General features: G+C 44.7%; 1 protein-coding gene across 1 annotated transcript in view; it reads left to right on the top strand.

Annotated features, from left to right (window-relative positions):
• Positions 1-22,507, top strand: part of LOC121089443 (maltase-glucoamylase, intestinal-like) — a 61,932-nt gene that overhangs the window by 15,237 nt on the left and 24,188 nt on the right. Inside the window, exons 6-13 of the mRNA XM_040596665.1 lie at positions 484-580; positions 1,608-1,720; positions 10,136-10,261; positions 11,222-11,353; positions 17,289-17,402; positions 17,514-17,630; positions 17,726-17,810; positions 21,593-21,710. Coding sequence (XP_040452599.1) covers positions 484-580; positions 1,608-1,720; positions 10,136-10,261; positions 11,222-11,353; positions 17,289-17,402; positions 17,514-17,630; positions 17,726-17,810; positions 21,593-21,710 — 902 coding nt within the window. The remainder of the gene's footprint in view (positions 1-483; positions 581-1,607; positions 1,721-10,135; positions 10,262-11,221; positions 11,354-17,288; positions 17,403-17,513; positions 17,631-17,725; positions 17,811-21,592; positions 21,711-22,507) is intronic.

Raw genomic sequence — 22,507 nt, 5'->3', positions numbered from 1 at the left:
GACTTTGAAACGTTTCATCAGAATCTTTCTCACGGCGTAATTTTCAGATAAAAGTATTTAATGTGCCAAGATCTTTGTTCAGGAAAGCATTTAATTTCATGCTTGCATCAATCCCTGTTCATCTGTACAAGCGGGACTTCAGCAGGACTCATTAGATGTTTGGCTAAACTCTGGCCAGTGGCTGATAAATCTATTTTAGCTAGCAAAGCAGTTTTTACCGGTGCCATTTTGGAGGGTTTGGCAGAACGTGGTAGGTTTAAGTCAGGGAGACTAAAAAAGTAGCATCTTGATGAAGCAGGAAAAGTAGCTCTTTTCTATCAATCTGACTTCACACCAGTTTAGATGAAAAAATCCCCAACTTTTCAAAACGAGTCTCTAACTATGAATGAATTTATTTCCTTGAATTTGCATATGTACCTAGCTGACAAAACCTATGAAGAATAGCCAAGTCAAGCTATACCTAATGCACTGTTTATGTTTCAGCCACTTGCCAACCTCTATGGAGTTCATCCTTTCTACATGTGTGTAGAAGCAGACTCCAATGCCCATGGTGTTCTCCTTCTGAACTCCAATGCACAAGGTAAAAAGATGTATGGGTTCCCTATACGGGCAGAATATAGAAAGATGGTAAATTAGTAAATATAAAAACCTGTTTTACTGATTGCTTTTTCAATGTGGTACAAATATGAGTGACTGTTCTAACTGAGGTTCCAGGAATGACTATAAGGTTTTCATAGGGATGTCATTAGAATGACTGTTTGACAAGATAAAGTATTTTCAGCAAAATATATGATTATTTTTTTTTCTTTTTAAAATAGATGCACACATAGGGAAAGGTGAAGGTAGAAGAAATTTCCTCTGGGATTGGCATAACTGAATCAAATCAATTTAGGTTAGCCTTACATTCTGTCTGTGGAGAATAGTTTCATGTGTTGCCATGGTCACCTTACAGTATTAATCCAGTGGTATAATTTCAGAAAAGGGGAATCTTCACTGAGTCTATAAAATCAGTTTCCCCTGGCAGGCAATGACTTCCAATAAGAAGATTAAAATAGCACAGAGGAACCCTAAACACAAGCTTGTGGTTTCTTTTTATATAAACAAAACGGAGACAAATGGATCTGCGCAACCTACTCTGTGTAGGGTTCTGTGATTTATTGCTGTGCAGTGCCAATCTGAAAGCAGAGATTACGGAAACACTGGGCAACTGCTAGTCTATGTACAGGTCCTGTTTGCTCATCAAATTGTACCCACAAGGTGTCAGGTCGTGACTTGAAGCTGTAGCCATCTCTCCCTGGGGAAATATTTATGCACAGCACAGCACGCATACACCTAGGGTAGTATAGGACAGGACAGGAGAGTTCAGTTGGAAGGGACCTACAGTGCTAAAGCGTATTATCAAGGTCATTGTCCAAATGCCTCTTCAACACTGACAGGCTTGGGGCATCAACCACCTCTCCAGGAAGCCTGTCCCAGTGTGTGGCCACCCTTTTGGTAAAGAAATGTTTCCTAATGTCAAGTCTGAACCACGCCTGGTGCAGGTTTGGACTATTCCTATGAGTAGTGCAGAGCTGGTTTGTACTGAGAACCTGTTTTTTTCCTTCCAGATGTTTCTCTGAGTCCAAACCCATCTTTAACTTTCCGCACTATTGGAGGGATCCTTGACTTCTATGTCTTCCTTGGACCGACTCCCGAAAATGTTGTTCAGCAATACACAGAGGTTAGTAGAAAAGTGCCTATGTCACATGGAGCAGTGCTTTGTAACGAACTCCCGCCGGTATCTGGTAGAATCAGCCGGCAGTGCAGCCAAGGCTTTGTCCTGGGCTGTTCATGCAGTCCGTAGCTTCGGGTCTGTGGGCAACCTGGTGGGTGCTCAAGTGTGTGCGGACAGTCTGTCTGAGGGCAGCAGGCTGGCCGGGCTGGGTGCTCAGTGCACATCTCCAGCCTGTCCTACCGCATTGACAGCATGAGTGCATTGAAAGGTTGCAATGATTAGAAAGAAATTTCTCCAAGCTTACTCTTCTCCAGGCTGTGGTAGATTTGCGGTCTCCACTACAACACTGTAACTGTGCTTCGACACTGTGAACAGAGAAAACAAACTAGGCAGAGCACAGATGGGAATATTTGGGAACTTTACATCTGCTGGACTTCAGAGATGTTGAATGAACTTCAAAGGCTTCAAGCCTCTATTTGCCAGTGGAGTTGCTTGTTGATTTTGAAGCCACCAGCCCGTTTTTGCTAATGAAACCCCATGTAATTGCATTGGAGGGCACAGACATGAAAAAACATATACTGCTGTCTCACAGAGCATAACTACTTGCTTTCCAATTGCCCAATGTTTCCAAAGAACTGAGACTACACATGCAAATAGCTGTTCTGGGAGTGTACATGCAATTCTTACCCAGCAAGGGCCGCCCAGAAAAAAAGTAGCAGGTAACATGTTCCTCCTGCTCACCAAATGCCAGGTGATGTATTAACTGGGCCCTTGCACCCAAAATTGCCACCTCAGAACCAAGCTCTGTAGATAAAGAAACCAGTGCCAAGCCGAAAGAGGATGGAGCAAAGCTGAGAAGGGCACGTCACTGTGAGAAGGGTGATTCATGAGTGCAGATGTTGGGGATTAAGGTGCAACTGGAGGTGCTGAGCAGCCTGGAGCTGGGCATCCCGGAGCGGGGCATCCCAGAGCCGGGCATCCCGGAGCCAGGCATCCCAGAGCCGGGCATCCCGGAGCGGGGCATCCTGGAGCGGGGCATCCCAGAGCTGGGCATCCCAAAGCCGGGCATCCTGGAGCCAGGCATCCCGGAGCGGGGCATCCCAGAGCTGGGCATCCCAGAGCCGGGCATCCCGGAGCATCCCGGAGCTGGGCATCCCAAAGCCGGGCATCCCCAGCTTGCAGGAAAGTTTGCGTGTGCTCTGCCTTCCCCTCCGCCACCCCACCAAGGGGCCTGAGCTCTGATTCTCAGCAAACATTTTGTCTTTCCTGGCTTTTTAAAGCCTTCATTTCCTATGCTTGTCTTCTTTTCAAGTGTCTGAAAAGGGAACAGAAGTATTGTGGTTTGGACTGAGGGAAAAAGAGGATTTAGGCCAGAAAGAAAGTATTGCTGGGTTCTGTTCTGGTGATAGAAGGGAGAAGCAGCCTTGCTCATGATGCTGTTCGGGGAAGGCTGGAGCCTCCCCAGGGTGGTGGGCTCTGCTAGACCTTCCCTTTCCAAGCAGAGGTTCAGGTGTGCCTCCCAGAGAGGTGCAAGGCTGCATCCCGGAGCGACTGCTCTGTTGCTCAGAGGTTTCCAGCTCACTCTGCATGTCCTCTCCACCAGCCGCTTATGACCCCAGTGCCACAGGCCAACCAGCAAACCAGTTCTTGAACTTACACGTTGGCAATCCAACAACAAAAAAAACCACAAAGAAAGAAAGAACAAGTACAGTGACTCTCCCCCTCGCTGCAGCTTTGACCCCTGCGATGAAAGCAGGTATTTCAGGGGAGTCTCTGTGGCAACGCGATGGAGATTAGAGCCATCCCTGTCTCTTTTCAAAGTCTTTCGCTGGTGTTTGAAGGCAGCATTTCTGTGGCTTAGCAGGTGGCCAGCAGCTGAAAATAAAATGAGAGAGTTCTCACTCCCCAGCTGATGGGTACTGGCAGTTCACTTTCCACCCCTGCCTCTCTGGAAATGGAGCTGGAGTGAAGAAAACAAGGTGAAGGGGAGCCAGTGGGTGTCTCCCAACCCGACATGTCACATGCCAGGACAAAAAATTCCCTGTTCTGTATTCCTCAAGCTTGCGCTCAGCTCTCTAGGGAATCTTAAAGAATGCATGGTAGCAATTTCACCGTGAAATAATAACTTCTTCAGTAAACATCCTGAAATTCCCAGATTGCAAATGCTACAATTACCATATTATTAGTCTCTAGGGTAATGATTTGAGTTTTATGTACAGGATATGTAGGAAGGTGAAGAGGACAGAAAATACTTGATTTTTCAGTTGTATTTTCTGTCACACCAAGAGGACTCTCCCATGCAGTCATTGTCACACCCTGGGGAAGGAGAGGGGGTGGAAAGGAGCAGTGTGACTGATGTCTGCAAGGTGCTGCTCAGCAGCTCCCCTCAGTGAATTCAGCTGTTTGCACGGGTCTCCTCTGGGAAGTGGTGTTTTGGGAGCACCCAGCTGCAGGGGACTGTGGTAGGGCCAGGCTGCTCTGCTGCAATGAGCTGCTTGGGAGAACAGCACCCATCTCCTGCCTGTGCAAACATCTGCCCAAAATAGCTGCACGGGGCTTTTTACAAAGACCACCCATTGCATCCTCTCCAGGATGGCCTTGGTGGCACTGCAGGGCGGCCAGGTGTCAGCTGGTGCATGGCTGTTGAAAGCAAGGGGGCTGTGTCCACAGCAAAGTGCTCCACACCTTTCTCAAACATTTTGTGCTGTTGCCTTCAAGTGCTGCTTCAAGACCTGAGCAACCCCCCCGGCCCCTGCCACGCTTGTTTCTGTGAAAGATTTCAGAGCTTAGCTCTGCTCAGTACTTTTATGCAGTTCCCTCCAAATGAGGCAGTTACGACAGCACTGTAATGAAGCTCTTTACTGGGTCTCTGGAGCGTGCAAGCTTTTTCCGTGCACCTCACCAGGTTGCTGCCAGCACCCAGGGGTGGCCCACGGGCTCTTGCCCAGAGCCACGGCTGCGTGGCCAGCCGAGGGCAGGCAGGCTATGCCAAGAGCGGTGCTCCCTGCGTGGTGATCAGGGATGATTGCTGCTTCCCTGCCAGGGCCACCTCTCTGTGCATCCTCAGGGCAAGGTCAGGTGGCAGCAAAAGCTGTGGTGGCTCTGGGTGCCAGCCCGGCCCAGGCTGATCTGCTTTAAATGGGCTCCCAGAGCGATGCAGAGTGGGAAGGGAGCAGGGGACTGGATGCTGGCACCTCTCTTCCCCCTCTGCTGTCTTGCGTGGAGCAGAGATGGGCTGTAGGGTGCATCCTGCCAGCGGCACCACAGCCCTAGAGCAGTGACGGCAGTGACTGGGCATGTGCTGGGCATTGTGCAATGGGAAGGAGAAATCTCCATCCCGATTCTTCTGCTCCCTCGTGTCCCTGAGCCCAGCTGCGAGGAGCACTGCTCCTGACACATCAGACAGGGTCCTGTCACAGCTATATATGTATTTGACAGTAATCACACTTTTCTCCTGCCTCACAGAAGAGGTCCGGTGGGCAGAACAGTTATGTAACAGAAACCTCACTTTTTACGGCAAACGCCTCGGTTTGCAGGGGGATAGGAAAAAGCGGCAATAAGCTGAAGAACTCGGCCACTGAGCCGAGCCTAGCTGAGGGTTATGGCCAGACCTAATGCCAGGCTACCACTGCCAAGTCCACCGATGGCGTTCCAGGACAGAGCAACAGTGCGTAGCAGTAGTGTGTGAGCTCCATAACAAGACACTCAGGAAAGTAATAACTCAACAAATGGACATTTAACAGCTGTTGGGTGGAGTGAAGGCCATGAATTTATTACAAATTATCCAATGATAAGCTTGAAGAGAGCATACTGCACGTCTCCTGATTCTGTTTTGAAAGCAAATTGCTGCTTGCTTCTTCCTTACAGAACCATAGGATAGTTCTGGGTGGAAGGGACCTCAGGAGGTCTCTAGTCCAGCCTTCTATTTGAGAGGCAACATGAGGAACCTGTTTGTACCTAGAGTTTATCACAGATGATTCAGTAAGAGTCTTGCAGTTGAATTCTTGGGTTCCCCAAGAAAGACTAAGCAGCTAGTGAGTGTTTGTGCAGCAAAGAACAAGGTTTGAAGACCTTGGGATTGAAAGTCCTTAAAATTTTTAAATTCCTGAGGTTGTGAGCATCCTTTTAATGGTTCAGCAGTTGCAGAGCCTTTCTTCTTGTGCTCCTAAAACAAAGTTCAGCTTCTGTGCATAGACTTTGAGTGAAGGTTACCCCCTGCCTGCCTAGGTGCTCACAGTACTCACATGCCTGCTGCAGCCACAGGGGATGAGCTGGATAAAGTATCTGGGCCACGGGAGCACCTGTGTCATTTGGATAGTTGTGTGACTATCCAAACACACTATTTCTGCGTCTAAATCCAGGGCATTAGCCCACTTGGACTTTTATAGTTTCCTCCTACGGTTCTTCCTTAAAGAAAGGAAGTTTAAGCAAATATCAAGCTTCAAGAGTCATTTTATATGGCTAATTAGGGTGCAAGATTAGCAATCTTTCATGGTGAGCCCCCGTACCTGCGTTCCTTTGTAAGCATGGGAAAGAGTATCTCTCTCTACAGGTTCTGCGACCTATAGGACATAACTCTTCAGCCATCTCTCTCGCATCGAAGTCTTTGGTCATGGTGTTAATAGAATAGGATCCTGGTTTACTATATGGCATTTTAAACTTAGTTGGTAACCTTGATGCTCATAGTAATGATGTTCTTTGTCCCATAACCCAACACAGGGGAAAGTGAATACCCATCACCTGGGCACAGATTTTAGCTGCTAGGTATACATGTTTTCACTGAACTCTGTTCTTGCTACTAAACGCTTCTAGGTTAGCTCCTAGATTCATCAGGTCTCAGGTGCATCTGAAAAAAGGGGAAAAAATTATGTAAAGCCAAGTTATGTAAACCTGGAAAACCTAATTTATTAAACACCAGGAGCTATTTCAGAACTAAGTGCAGGAGGAATTGTGGAACAGAAAATAGGATTATTTTTTTTTCCCCCCACTTCTGTACTACTGTATCTTCCCATTTATTTTTCTCAGTTTGGATACCCCATATGTCTGCTGCTTCTGCATTTCTCATGTTTTCCTCCCTCAGTTCCCCTGCCATACCTCATTTACCTTTTCTGATTCTATGGAGTCAATTTTGCCAGGCAGGCTTTCTCTGCCTACTGCATTTTATGATCATTTGTATGCAGAATGCAATCTATATGAATTAACTGGATCCTAAATATATATCAAATCCAACATGAGTTTTCAGGTTTGCAAAATTACATCCCTGCCTCTGCTGATCCATCTGTGAGTAGGTACCATATGTCAGTTACTTTATAAGGAAGCTTCAGGGGGATCCATTAGAGAGCGTCCGCAGCATAATTAGAAAAAAGAACATTTGTTTCCCCAGCTGCCCTGTTTTCATCCTTCCTCTTCAGATGTTTTGCTGATTTCAATTAAGCTCACCATAGATGCAGAGGCCTGGTGAACCTGGGGAACTAATTGCTTTAAAACTTAATATCTTGCTTGCAAGGTAGATTTTCTTCAGTTGGTTCAGCTGTAATCCCGAACATCCTCCAGGAATGCTGCCATGAAATACTGCCTTGCCATGGGGCAGCTCTGCAGTTTGCAGGTGGGACAGCACTGTCATGTAAGGGTGAGCAGCTGAACCTCAGCAAATGCCAGCTCTGGGGACGTGCCTTTTGGGAAGGACCCTGGCTGGCATGCTGGTGGCTACACTTCCACCTCCAGCCCCACTGGCATCCTCCTGGGTGCTCAATAGAAGCAAATCCCCATCCAGCTCTTGAACTACATTGTGTTGGCAATGTCCCAGGCTGACTGCCCTCCCCAGCCGGGAGTGACCCAGAATATCGCAGGACCCAGAGCAGGGCTGCCCAGCGGTTCCTGCTGCCTCTGCCCAGGGTGGTCCCCCCCACGGTGGTCCCCGTTTCCCAGCCCGCTCACAGGGAGGCAGCGGATGCCACGCAGACATCCTGCCAGGGCATGGGGCTCTGTGTTCAGATGAAGGATTAATATTTATCAGCTGGTTTTCCCTCTTCCTCTTGTCCAAGGGGAGAAGCCTGTGCAAAAACCGTTTTATTTCATTAGGGAGTTCTTTTTGTTTTGGTCTGTCTTTTAAACCTTGTTTGTAGAGGTCAGTCTCTGTTTACAGTAGAGAAAGCAAGGGCAAAACATGCATCTGCTTTAGGAACACAAAGGGGTGGGCTTCACAGAGCTCATCTTGCAGCCTTGGCTGGTCTAAAACAAGCTCTGCTGCTGCCTTAGATGAATTTGTCCTTAATATGGTGAGTGCAGTTGTGACGGAGGAGCAGACTTCTTGCCCTGAGGCTTGCCGTGCCCTGCTGGGCACCTCAGTGGCAGCTCACCGGGTGTCTAGGAGATCGTCCTGAGCCACATTCAGCTCTCCACGGGAAACCCCAGCAGAGCTTGAAAGATGGTCTGGGGGACCAGATCTATCCACACAAGCTGGAAATAACTAATGGCACGTGTAACCAGACGAGACTGCACCGTGGTGGCAACAGCATGTCTCTGCTCACCGCCCCCCGCCATGGCAGGGACCACCTAGGGTCTTTCCTGGCAAGGGTGCAGTGGCGTGCAGTGAAGCCTAATTGCAGCTGCGTCATGAGGATGCTGCTGATAGCTGCTCTTGCTTCCTCTGAAGGGCTTAGCCTCCAGCTAAGTTGGAGGTAAAGCAGGTGTTGAGGAGGATGAAGAGACTTAAGCCTGGTGGAATGGGACAAGTAGTAGGCATACAGGGCAGCTGTGCTGCTCAGCTGGAGCATCCCTCCTGGAGGGACTCAAACCATCAATTTCACCAGTTGTTCTGGCTTCCTCCTGCTTTTCCTGAGGTGAGACAGCAGTATCCCAACAAGCAAAAGCACATTGTAGCCACATTTGTAATTCCTAGTGCTTAAAATTTGCCTGTCTGTCCACAAGCCATTCTCATTAGGAAGCAGTTTACCCTGTTGGGGTGCATTAAAACACCCTCTGCTTTTCCCCACTTCTCTCTTGCATCTGTTTTTCTGACTGGTACAGTTTACACATCCCACCAGCTCTAGCATCTGTGACGTATTTTAGAGAAATTTCAAGTTCAGCATTGCTTTCCCAGGTCAGATCCTTACTTCCCATAGGAAGATGTGCCTTTATGCATTGCGATCTCTGGAGAGCTTAGCAACGCGATATAGACAGAGTGCCAGGAGTGCCGTGTCTTATTTAGTTAAAGTAGATGGGGTTTAGCTGCCAATATGCAAGTTTTCTTCTTTTTCACTTCTTAGCGTAATTACCGAACTATGGAGCTCCACAAGGAAATAAAGGAGAAACAGTTACTTAACCAAAGGGAGTCAATAGCTACAACTGATTAATAAGCCACGGGTGCTTAGTAGCGACTGGATTTTCATGTATTGCCTGCAAGGATGTTAGAAATACTGGTCAAAGGCTTATTTTAGGGGATCTGACTGTTTAAAACTGGAGCAAGGATTTCGAGCGACTTCCCCCAGGAAACACCACACCAGTGTTTGCTAATGAGACATTGCTGGATCTCTGCTTATTTCCAGAACAGGCACATTGTGGTTGCTCGCTGCTTGTCCAAGGTTACCAGAGCAGCTCTCACCAGGGGAAGCAGAGCAGGATGCCTCAGTCTCCTGTGCTCTCAGTCGAGTTTCCTCATGCAATTTACAGCTGGATTATGTGGAGCCAGTGGAAATCAAATATTTATAAAACCATATTTGACTCATTACCTCATGTTTCAGTTGAGAATTTGTGGACCGAACAGTAAGTCTGACCTTGAAGAGGTTTGTCAATGCCTGGCAAGGCATTGCTGTTGGCCAGCAATAAGAGCAGGGGGTCATAAGTAGCAGAATTTCATCAGAGTGGTGTGTAAATATAATTAAAACTTCAGCAAGCTCAAATAAACATCAGACTCTGGATGAGTTAGTTCAGCTGGATGTGGCAAGAGCTGGTGTTGCTGTGCAGCATCAGGGATTTGCCTGCTGTTGACCAAAGGGTTAGTGGCCTCGGCATGGGTCAGGCAGGGCAAGGCTCCACGCTGGGTTTCTGCCAGCGGGCACCATGTGAGCGAAGGCACATGCTACTGTGTGGAGGCTGAGGCCTCAGCGAGACCCGTGTTTAATGTTAGCCTGGGTTTCATATGTCGTGTCTTCCACTGGGGCGTTCTTAGAAGTGATGCTCAGCGTGGGTGACACTCAGGGCCTCTGCTAAGGACAAGGGTCCGCCAGAAGAAGCACTTTTTTGAAGCCAGGCACGCTGTACAGGCAGCCGTTCTGAGAAAGGAAAGGGCATTTCTTGGGTATGTGATACTTGTGCCCTGATCTTCATGACTTAAGTGAGCTGGGAGCCTCTCCTGGTGGTTCAGAATAACTTCTTTTCATCTCACCCTTTGCATTTCTGTATTCCTCATCCCTGCTGTAGGCCATTGGACGCCCACACATGCCTGCCTACTGGTCTCTGGGATTTCATCTGTCCCGATGGGGTTATGGCAGCATTGATGTTTTAAAGAAAACTGTCGATCGCATGCACTACTATGATATCCCATATGTAAGTATGATTTTTTTCACTGTGTATGCTAATTTTGCAATCCAAAGGGAGATGAATAAAACTGTAACAGAGGAAAAGCAATCATCCTAGAAAGAGAATTGTAGAATAAAAGATTACTCATAATCTTATGTAGTGGTTTTGCATGTAATATCTTTATAATGCTTAAAAGAACATTTAAAGCGGGCTTTGAACATGAGGTTTAGATGCTGCTCTTGCTGCATAGCATGCAATTCTGGTGTGGATTTACTGTTATGCAGTAAGAGGTGCTAGCATTTAAAAAATAAATTATGGTACTTCATGTCACTGCTGAACAGTTGCTAAACTAGGACTTCAACATTTCCTTTTTGTCCTTTGCTACCATGTAAGTTTATAGGAGCTGAATTTGACCTGACAATTATTTATTATTATTATAGCCAATCTCTTCAGTTTCATTTCATACATTACCTTTTAGAAATGCAGTTGCATACATTCTGATTTTGTGTATCAAATACTTAAATCGTAGAATAGTTTGGGTTGGAAGGAACCTTTAAAAGTCACCTATTCCAACCTCCCTGCAATGAGCAGGGACATCTTCAACTAGATCATGTCGCTCAGAGTCCTGTCCTACCTGACCTTAAATGTTTCCAGGCATGGGGCATCTACCAAGTCACTGGGCAACCTGTTCCTGTGTTTCACCACCCTCATCATGAAAAATTTCTTCCTTATATCTAGTTCGAATCTACCTTCCTTGTTTAAAACCATTACTCCTTGTCCTATCACAACAGGCCCTACTAAAAAGCCTGTCAACAACTTCAACTCTCTCAGCTTTTCCTCATAGGAGAGGTGTTCCACGCCTCTGATCATTTTTGTGGCCTCCTCTAGACCTGCTCCAACAGGAGCTCCTGCTCCTGCTCTTTCTTTTGCTGAGGACTCCAGAGCTGGACGAAGTACTCATATAATGTTTACTTTAAAAATGTTTAGGATGTCCAACATCTTGATATCGACTACATGGAACGTCGCCTGGACTTCACCTATGATAAAGTGAATTATGCAGGTCTGCCAGAGTATATCCAACAGCTGAAGAAGGAAGGAATGCATAATGTCGTGATTCTGGTAAATTAACAATGTTGCTAATTATTTCTCCATTTATAAGAACTATTTACAGCGTTGTGTTCATAGTGGTATCTAGGTGCTAAGGCATGCATGCTATTGTAGCAGGTTTTCCATTTTTGTCATTTGTTGAGAAGAGCTGAAGAACAATTTTCCCACACATTTCATATGTAAATGTGTTGCATTTATCAGATTTCTGTGTACCAGCACCCTCTCTATACCATAACATTAATTCTCTTTCACTTTTTCACACTCAGTTATAAGAAATTTTGCCTCTGTTCACAGCTGAGTTGAGGTAGGATTGCTTTCATGCTATTCTTTTCCTGAAAATGAACAAATGAGTTTATTATACACCAAAAATAGCTGAATAATGGATAAAAAAAATTATTCGTAATCATTCTGGAATGTTAGAAACTACAATCCACATTGCCTTATACTTACTTTTTATCTAAACTAATGTAAAAGACATTTTTTTTGCATGAAAATTCGTTGAAAATGTGTTGAACCTGTAACCAAAATTGATGTATGATCAAAGGAATTAATTTGGGCAGATGAGAAAATGGGAGTTTTCCATCTTCCACCATCAATTTTCCCAACAAAGTTTGCTGTTTCTCTCCAGCAAGTCCTTGTGCCGAAATTACTCTTTTGTCACAATAGCTAAGTGCAGGCCAGTGGTGGCAAGGGATTTGGAAACCAATTAAATGGAAATTTAAATAAAAAAAAAATACAGAAATTAAGAAATGAATAAAAGTTCTTGATAAACGTGTGAGACCTTGCTCTTGAGGGTCCCCCATCAGTGCAGCACTAGGAGGGCAGCAGGCCGGGGCAGTCACACTGCCTGGGGAGGACTGGGGTGGGAAGGCTCAGGAGTACCGGGAGCCAGAGCAGTGCCCGCAGGGTGTGAAGCGCTGCTGCTGAGAGGAGAGGCATAGTTTGCTCTTTATAGCCACTGGGACAGGATAAGAAGAAAAGTGCTTTAAATTTCAGCGGAAAAGCTTGAAGGCAGACATTAGGATAAAGCTGCAAACATGTCCAACAGATGCATCAGGGATGGCTCAGGCTGAGCTGACCTGTAGGGGAAGAAGGAGGACACAATCCCACAGAGTCCCTCTCAGGACTTTTTGCTGTCGTTGTGGTCTTCTATTTTCCAGCCTAAATAGTCAGCACCTTTCTTTTGGGTGCTACTATTCTTACTTACCTCAAACTGCCAGCTTCTCATCCTTCTACTTTCTTTCTTGATAGACTTAATTTGAACAAGTGTATTCTCCCTTAGCCTTTTTTGCTAGGCTAAACAAACTGAAGTATTTTATTCGCTTTTTATCAGGTGAGGTCTTCAGATCTCATTCTAGTAGCTGTCCCCGACGTGTGCCCCAGTTTGAATGCATTTACCTGTGTAGCATGTAACTGGAATTCACAGCACTCCAGGCGATGCCCCCACGGTGTCTGGAGAATGGCAGAAATATTTCCTTCTTGCTGTTAAAAATTGTCTCATAAGACAAAGCCCTGCATCACTTTTACCTACATTATATTGGTGGCTCATACTTGTAAAGAGACTAAATAATCCATCTGAATCATAATGGAGAGGCCACTAATGTTTGGGCCCTAAGATGATACGGTCTTTTTATAACAAGGGCCATGTTCCTCATCTTGTCAAAGGCTCGTGGGAAGAGAGCCTAAACAGCAGAATCCTCAATTGTAGGACAGTTCCCTTTTCACTTGTGGTGGTGTATTAACTGAAGGTAACCAAGAGCTACTGCAGCTGCATCATCTAAAAATCACATTATCTTGTCAAATAGATAGATTTAGTCAGAAGTGCCTCCCTTCCTTATGTTTTCCTCCACGATTTGTTTTAAAGTTTAGCGTATGACTTAGGATGGACTAAGCAGCACCACAGGTATCCATATCAGCATTTTCTTTTTAAAATACCACAGGTATCCATATCATCATTTTCTTTTTAAAATACAGTTATGAGGTTTACTGTTCTTCAGTCTGCTGTGGGTTTTCTGGTAGTTTCATTAAAAGTACTGGCTCTGTATTTATTATTGGTCTAATCTTCACTTTGTCGTACTATAATTGCATTTGCTGCTATGAATCTCAAACAAAACCCCACAGCCCAAGTGATCAATCACATATTGGTAATGGAAATAGCAGCCTATATAGTGAGCTCTCTTTGCCAGCAATCTGTCCTCAAAGATACATTCCTATGATGGTCCCAGTTCTTCTGCAGCTGTAAATCATGAACAGCTTCAGAGTGCAGCTGTGAAAACAGTTTCCATCAGTGAACATCCAAGGCATGGAGTTTAAACAGGAACAGATTACTCTGATAGAGATCACTCCGATAGAGAACAACTTCAAGACAAAAATAGTCCAAAATTAACTGGATACATCATTGTAAATAACTAACAAAGTAGTAGATGAGTATGTGCACTGCCAGGACTGAGTGCTTTTTCCAAATATTAGGCAGTTTAGGCTCCCTGTATCCTCAGTACCTCTCTAAGAAGTATCTAATCTCTTAGAGTCATAACATGAAATACCACCTGCCTGTTTATTGGTTTGCCTTAAAAAAGTTTGCAAGACATGTATATATCAGCAAAATGCCGTGAGTTCGGGGTAGCTTTTCCCATGCACACTCTTGCCCTTCGGTAAATACATGGTAGTCACCCCTTAATCATCAAAGCTAAGATGCTTCCAGTTGTTTTGCACTTGCTGCTGGGTAAGAAGCTACAGGCAAGCAGTCATGGTTTAGTGGATGAGCTACATTATCTTCTTACTTGTGAGTTTAACTTCAACAACATTTTTAAAGCCCTTTCAGTTTCTCGGATGGCACGTGCTAGAGCAGTGTAAGGAGCTGTTGCTGTATAAATATGGCTGTTAGGCAGATGCAAGGGATATAACAATTCTTAATTCATGAAATGAGCTAATGGGAATTCAGATAGGAATTCCTTCTTTCCTCCTTCCACTAACCTGTAACTAAGGACTGACTTCTACTCTAGTTCTTTAGATAAGCTTGTGAAAAAGAACAAAAGCTGATCCAGTTTGTCCTCAATTTTTTAAAAGCTAACAGGAAATATAGGTTGCACTGGTAGTGAAGTTTTTTATTTTCACTTCATTAAAGTTGCTGAAATTTCTGTCAAACTCCAACTGTTAGCATTCTTTAGTGATGTAAGGCATTCCTGTAAGTTGAGTCATGAGCTGGAACAGTATGAAGGGTTTAATTCCCAAGTGATGGCAAAGTCATGCTGACTGCAATCGAGGCAAGTGTAGCCTAGTTTGATACTGAAAGAGCAATTTTCTATTTACATTCCCTTTGGGTACTGACAGTAATGAGTGAGTTCCCCAAGAGTAGCAGATTGTTGCCTCCCTCATGATGACTTCAGGAAATGGGCTCTGATCGCAGTCACTTAGTGTCACGTAAAACCTCCAGTAAACGGATTTAGGGGAGATGGGTTCAGTCCACCTTCTCTCAGACCACTATGGTCACAAGCAAAACGCAGATCCTGACAGCCAGCAGTGTTAATAGTGGTTACCTGCCTGAGGATGGGACCCTGAGCTCTGTTGTGCCACCACTGCTGGGGTGGCTGATTCCAATTCCATCAGGAAGTCCAGTCCCCGTGCTTGCCACTAATGCTGAGAGCCCTCCGTGCCTATGGCCACCTTGGTAGCAGCGTGGTCCCATTACGGGAATCTCTAAACGCGGTCCTTCAGCACTTCTCTCTCCCGATTTCTTTCAGAGGCCACCTCCATTTAAGGGAAATTTTGCCTAAGAGTGTCAGTACTTGGTTATCATTATTACGCTGAAAAATGTGCATGCTTCAGCTGAGTCAGAACAAATACATTCTTTAGAAAAAAAAGAAGAAGTTCTAAAAGTAACAATGACTACAATGTAAAATAATAAATGTTATTACTGAAGAGGAGCTTTAATAAAAGACCTGGTATACCTTCCATTAAATCACACTAAAAATAGAAACAGCTCGGAATGACATGAGTGACTAATTACTTAAAAGTCAATAGCAACATAGTCATGATTCAAAATAATGTTTGATAGCTTTAACATTTTAAAGTCCAGCTCATAGAGCTGGACAGGCTAAAATTTCCAGACATGAGTTTTTATGGATGTGCATCAAAATCTGTCTTTGGGGCTGTAGGTAGAAGTGTGTCAGTCTAGGTAAGTGCTGGGTGACCCTGGGTCTCAGGAAAGTCAGTTGGAGTTAAGGATGCTCAGCACCTCCTCTCCAAGAGCTGCTGAAAAGATGAGTTGGGGAAGATTTAAGAGACCTCAACTTCCCCACAAACAACATGTGAATGCACGGGAGGGGTTTGTTCTCTTTAGGATGATAGTAAACCTGCATAATGTATTAGATTTATCCACTGGGATAACCTTTCAGCTGAAAGAAACTAGAAATTTGGATTAGGAGTAGCTAATTAAGATGACTTCTTCCAGCCTTCAAGTCCCTTGAGAGACATCTTTTCCACAATTATAAGATAATTATTGCAGATGGACAGTTTTCTCTTTTCCAAAGCTGAATTATAAAACAAGTTAAAAATGCAACGGACACTTAGATTCTTTGTGGAGGTGACACTGGGGCTAGAGAGTTGAACAGAATTTTGCACTTAAGGTAGGGATTTAGCAGGGGATTTTGTTTGTGAGGCATGGAAGAGCACACTTTCTTCACCAGGGCTGTAGCTATCAGAGGGCTTACGAGTAAATCAGGCAATTAATTCAGGTATTAAAATGAGCTATAAAACATGCCTTTAAAGAAATTTACCATTTGGGGGATCAGATACTTTTTGTTCTTAAGAAGTTTATTAGTTAGACTTCTATCACATTTTAATTAAAGTTCACTTAAATTATTGCACAAGCTATAAGTGAATGGAAGAATTGTTTCAGTGGTGTTTTTCTCCATTGTGTTTCATAACGGAAAGGTTTTGCCTTAAGCAGAACCTGAGGGAATCACACTTTCCAAAAGAAAAGTAAAGATATCCCTTCTTCTAAATGGCTGCTATCTTCCTCTGTTCTGAACAACACAAAGCAGATAGGTGCTCCCAATTAGGGACATAGCACAAAGCTCACTTACCTCCTTTTAGTTCCAGCTGGCTGCTGAGCAGAGTTGAATAGTTTCTCCTCACTCGCTGGCATCTCAAAGTATTCCTAACTTTATGCATTACTGGCATGGTACGCCACCATCTTCCCCAGGAGCGGACTGGGCTGCCTTTGGATGAGTTTGGTGGCTACCAGTGGCCATCCTGAGGCAGAGAAGCTGGTTTGTGTTAACACTGCTGGCAGCAATGTGAGGTGGTGATCACCCCGAGCACTGAAAGGGGCAGCAGGGACAAGCCATGGGGTGTAAAATGCTGTGGTTGTCACACTGGGGAGAATAGAGACGTATAGCCCCGCAGGCATGCGTGAGTTGGGTTACTCCGCACCAGACTGGAGTAAAACACCCTTGTCTGACATTGGATCTGAAGGGCAGGCAAACGAGGTGCTTCTGAAGTTGGATGTGTCCCAACTTCAAGCCCCTTGAGAAGTTTTAGTTATTCCAGCGTTGAGCTGCTGATGCTGGAGCAGCTGGAGTGAGGATTGCCTTGGAGGAAACCCAGAGGTGTCCAAGCATGGGAATGCCCAGCGCGGCAGCCTGCTCTGCCCAGCAGAGACCTCAGCAGGGGGGAAAGTAAAAACTAGTTCTTCTCCAAAGTCATTTGAACATAGAATGACTCATATCACTTTTGGCTTATACAAGAAATACTCATGCCGTATCTTTAATGTCTTTTCCCAAATTATTATGTGCTCTCAACTCTTACTAAATTTTAATGCTGTTTTCTTCCAATATTATTGTAATCTGCATTATGAATATAATCAATTTTTTTCCAAAATATACAAGTAGAAAAGTAGTTGTTACCACTGGGATTTTGATAATGGAAGTGTGATCATCATTTTCAGGACCCTTTCATAACTAAGGACGAAGAACCAGGCACTTACAGGCCTTATGATCTCGGAGAAGAAATGGGAGTCTGGGTGAACAACTCTGATGGCGTAACTCCTGCTGTTGGAAAGGTTGGTTTATTAAATTCTTTCATGCATTTGGTCTAGTGCTGCTTCAAAGTGAGGAAGCAGCTGCGTAACAGAAATGAGAGGATAACCAGGAATTGTACCTGTGAACTCTAGGCCTGGCCGCCTGGAGACTCGGTATTTCCTGACTACACCAACCCCAGGACAGTTGAGTGGTGGACCCAGATGTGCCTGGAGTTTAAGGATGTCCTTGACTATGATGGGATCTGGATTGTAAGTCTCATTATATTTGCCCTCCCTTCTTAAAAAAAAAAAAAAAAAAAAAAAAAATGAGGCTTTTAACATGTATCTTACTCTCTTTATTAAAGGATATGAATGAACCATCCAATTTCTTAAGAGGCCAGTATCCTGGATGTGCTGTTAATGATATCAATAACCCTCCTTATGTTCCTAGTAAGTAAAGGCTCCTTGACAATCTTTTTTTTTTTTTTTTAAAAAAAAAATAATCTTGGATAGGCTTAGAAAAAAATCTCAGAGTTTTTTTTCTTAAAAAAGAATTCCATCCTCTCTTTTCCCATCTTTCCCTGCCTGTTCTGCGTGTTCAGTTGCATATTTGTTCAAGACTCCACTGGCTCAGCTTTGGTGAAGTATCAAACATAAGCCACTTTCCTCTTTCACTGGGGCTGCCTTGTAACAGGGCTAGAAAAACATCCTTCCCTGCTGTTCTCTGAGCAACTGGTCTGCATCAAAGAAAGTGCAAGATACTGTATACTATAACTCAGCTATGGATTTATGGAAGGAGTAACCCTTCTGCCTCACCATCACCACTGCTGGTCCCAAAGATGGCCAGCCTCTGCCTTTTCCACAAACCATGACGAGGAAGATGGCATCTCCTTGATGCCTTAATTCAATATCTTTTGTTTCTCTTAGGAAAGAAATTTTCATCATCTTAATAGAAATGGGCTAAAAATAATTTTTTTAAATGCCCAAGCCTATGGGAGACCGATAGGAATGGGAATACCTCTTCCAGTAGCTGCATTAATGACATGCACATTCTTTCCCAGGAAGCTATGAGTACTTATACTTAGTGCCAGTGGTCCTGGAAATTAATCCAGCCAACATTTCCCCGGGAAAGCCCAGCTTGCCCGAACAACGTTAATATGCAACAGGAAGTTGATACATAAATGAATTATTGACCGTGAAGTATGGGAAATGACCCCTTGTTCCCTTCAGGCTGTTGTACTGTCACGTGAATTCTTCATTTTATTTATTAAATCTCATTTCTTCTCAGCTCAAATGCAAGAGAAACATATACATAACAAAAGCACGACAAAATATTATTAAAAGATTGTAGATTACTGAAACTAGAAGCAGAGCTTTTAATTATGATTTTGGTATTTTCTCTCTTTGCGGGGAAACCGCTGGTTGTAACTCTTGTATACTGGCCCCATGGCTCTTCTCATTGACCAAAGCCAGGAAGTGGTGAGACATTTCCACCTTTGCCTTAAGTTACCGCATTTTTGTCAGCATTCAGAGCTTCAAAAAAAGGTGTGAGACTTTGGGGGAGACGGCCAAAACAACTGAGCTTCCTTTGCCCTCACAAAAAAACGACTGAGTGACAGACCCGTAAAGAGGCTTCTGAGCCACGAAGCTGAGTTTTGTGGCAGCTAGTGTTGAAGTCTGAGCCGTTGTAGAGGAGTCAGACTTGGAGACCTATATATCTACATGATGAGTAAGGATAATGAGGGATGCTGAAGACAGGTGTGTTTTGAGCCCAGTTTCTCTGGCTTGCTCCTCCTCATGCGCGTATGCACCTACTTCTGTTTGTAGCTCACAGTGTCAGAATTGTATCATAGAATGGTTTGGGTTGGAAGAGACCTTAAAGATCATCTTAATCCACCTCCCCTGCCGTGGGCAGGGACACCTGCCACTAGACCAGGTTGCTCCAAGCCCCATCCAGCCTGGCCTGGAAAAGTGCCAGGGATGGGGCAGCCACAGCTGCTCCGAGAAACCTGTGCCAGGGGCTCATCACCCTCACAGTGTAGAATTTCTTCCTAATTATCAATCTAAATCTACCCTCTTCCAGTTTAAAGCTATTCCCTTTTTCCTATCACCGCATTCCCTTGTAATTCTCCAGCTTTCTTGTAGGCCCTCTTTAGGTACTGGAAGGCTGCTATAAAGTATCTCTGGAGACCAGTGTCGGTCTTTCTTCTGCAGACGGGAGCCTAAGGCATGTTTTCCAAGGTGTAGAAGATCTGTTTTCAACCAGTGTTTCAGGCCTATCTTTTACATTCCACTTTATGCCAGCACTGAGCACGCCCTTGGCTGTCCAAGCCCTCGACTGGTGCAGGTGTGAGGTGTGACTTAAGCTGCTTAGTCCAACAGGACATTAGGACCTTCCTGGGATTGGCAGGGTTTGGGGAGCTTACTGTTGTCCTTTAGGTGACTGAATCGATGCAAGTCCCAGTCACTGTGCCTCAGTCTTTTTGACCATGTAGCCTCCAGACTCCTTAACTACATTATAACCATGATTACAGGTAACCATGGCTTGAACTTCCACAACCAGACGCCCTTCAAATCATTTTTCCGTAAGACACTTTATACTGAAGATTAATATGCAATTGTAAAATAATTGGTATTACTGAGGCAGAATGTGAAATACTCAGAATAAGAATGAAGCACGAAAATACTACTCGTGGCAGCATTTTCTTTCATGTCCCAACTTAACTTTATGGGGCTAAGAATTAATTGCCACTGGGACATTAAGTGTGACTTTCCTCAGAACCTTAGTGCCTTCAAAGCCGTATCAGTCACAGTTACTTGAAAATTGCCTATAAATTACATTATTTCTGACGCAGATCAGTCACACTGGAGCCTTTGTGTCTGAAGATTTGAACACCAGGATACCAGCTGTGGTAGCACAGCAGAGCAGAGAGGCTAATGGGGTTTCAGGTACAGAGAAATGCACTTTGTAGTAATGAACTGCAGACACAAAGTGCAATTAGGCAGTGAGATTGCTTGCTCATGGAGGAATATTTACAATAACACGTGCACCTAATTAAGAATGCAGAAGAACATTTGAGAAGCTACCTTCTTTCTTTTTTTAGAAGATTTTATAACATTTTCAACTCCATCTCTAAACTTAAATACATTGTATAAACCAAACATCTGACCTGACCAATTCCTGCTGAATTTCACATGACATTTTCATGGAGGCTACCTGCAGAGGATGAGAATCACACTTTCTGCATCAAATGGGCTTTGCCAGCATCTCCTTAACATGAGATCAAAAAACCAGGCAGCACCTGTGCAGCCGGTTTGTGCCTCATGTTGTTTCCCCTTGGCTCAGCTAAACCAGCGCTGCGCCAGCAATATCAGGGCTACCCCTGACTATTACTGAAGGCAAAAAGCTGCTGCTGCCTCCGCTGCCTGTGACCTGCAGATAGAGAGAGTTACGAGATAACCCATCCGCGTGCGGATATACCCCTTATAATCTGTCCTTGCTCTCTTCTTGCAGCCTATCGGGCCACAGCAGGTGGCACCCTGTGGACTGCTGCACCTCACGCTTTTTCCTCCCCTGCGCACCTCCGACACTCATCACTCACATTGCTGCTTGGTGCCGTGCCATCAGCCCTGCTGTCTTCTAGTCCTAGACGGCTCAGGGGAAAACAGGGGCCAGAGCTGAGCTTAGGTGTGAATTTTACCATGACAGGGCAGAATCGTGTTGCCTACCTACATCTGCAGCTGAGTGATATGCAAACCGAGGTCTTGTGATTTCATACAACCATACAAGTTCCTCGGGCATCTGAATTTCTGGGTTTGTTCTTTTTTTTTCTTTCTTTTTTTTCCCCAACGTTTTTGCTCTTAAGCAGAATTTGTCACTACGTACAAAGATATGTAGGTGTATCCTTAATTCAGCAATGTAGAGATTTTCTTTCGGGCTATTACTTACTCGATACCTTATACCTGTACGGATGTTTTGAATTATTTGACATATAAATTGGAATTAATGAGCAGTGTTTACTCTGTCCTCTAACCCTCCTGAGGACACTTGTCCTTGTCTGCCAGCAGATATTCATGGCTACATGCCAATCTCTAATCAGTGAAAGGTCCGGCACTGCTTCAGCTTTTCCTTCTCCCAAATCCTTTGGTGTTTTTACCCCTAAACGTGTAGAAATATGAAGAGATTTGAATTGTGATGTATATAATTTTACAGCGGTTTTTGTCATCCTCAGGCATTTCTGATCGTTCCCTGGCACAAAAGACATTGTGTCCCGACTCCAAGACTTACCTAGGAGAGCATTATAACACACACTCTCTCTTTGGCTGGTCACAGACAGCACCAACTTTCCAGTAAGTTTTCCAAGTATTTTTAAGCAGATTTTTAAGCACGTGGTTGAAATACATTTTTAAAGCCATTGATGTTACCTGGGAAATCTGTAATAGCATCTAATAAGAAACAGCCCCGTGCTTCGTTTTACTCCTTGTCATCTAGTAAGAAGTTTTCAGAAAAGAGAATCTTGGAAGAAGAAACAGAATCTTTTCTGATTCTACTTTTCTTAGTTAAAATCAGGATCTGCTCGTAGGGCCTAACCCTCCAGCTGCTGCTTTTGTGCACCTAGAGCAAGACGTTCCTAGCCTCCAATGGAGGTGCTCATGTGCAGCTGCTGCAGAAGCAGCCGCGTGTGGCATCAGGGGAATTTTCCCACCCCTTTGCTACTGTGGCCCAAGCAGTAGAGTTTCCATCTCTGCTGGGGAAGGACCACAACTGCGCAGCTCCCCTGGCTGCTTCTGGAGCTGCCTGTGGTTCTTGGCAGGCAGCGTCTTGCATTTTGGCTTGGGGCTCCGTCGGTGCAAGAGGGCAGAGCTGCATTGCAGTACAGTTGCTGTGGGCTACTGTAAAACTCATTTTGCAGCTGGGAAGCGCTTAAACTAGCTGACGCAGGCAGACTGTTGCTGTGAAGCTGGAGTGACAGTGGAAAGCTAGCTGTGGGATTAAATCAAATGGGCAAATTATGCCTTTTCCAGCAGAGACTGAGCTAAAAAACAGACGAAGTTTAATACCGTGATGTAAGTGCCAAAGCAGGGGTCCTTGTGCTGGCTTATTTCAGTATTTAGCACTCTGTTTTCAGCAGTTGTATTGTGATAGC

Source organism: Falco naumanni, chromosome 5 (assembly GCF_017639655.2).
Source record: "Falco naumanni isolate bFalNau1 chromosome 5, bFalNau1.pat, whole genome shotgun sequence".
In the NCBI taxonomy this organism is placed as follows: Eukaryota; Metazoa; Chordata; class Aves; order Falconiformes; family Falconidae; genus Falco; species Falco naumanni.
This window is presented reverse-complemented; position numbering and strand designations above follow the sequence as displayed.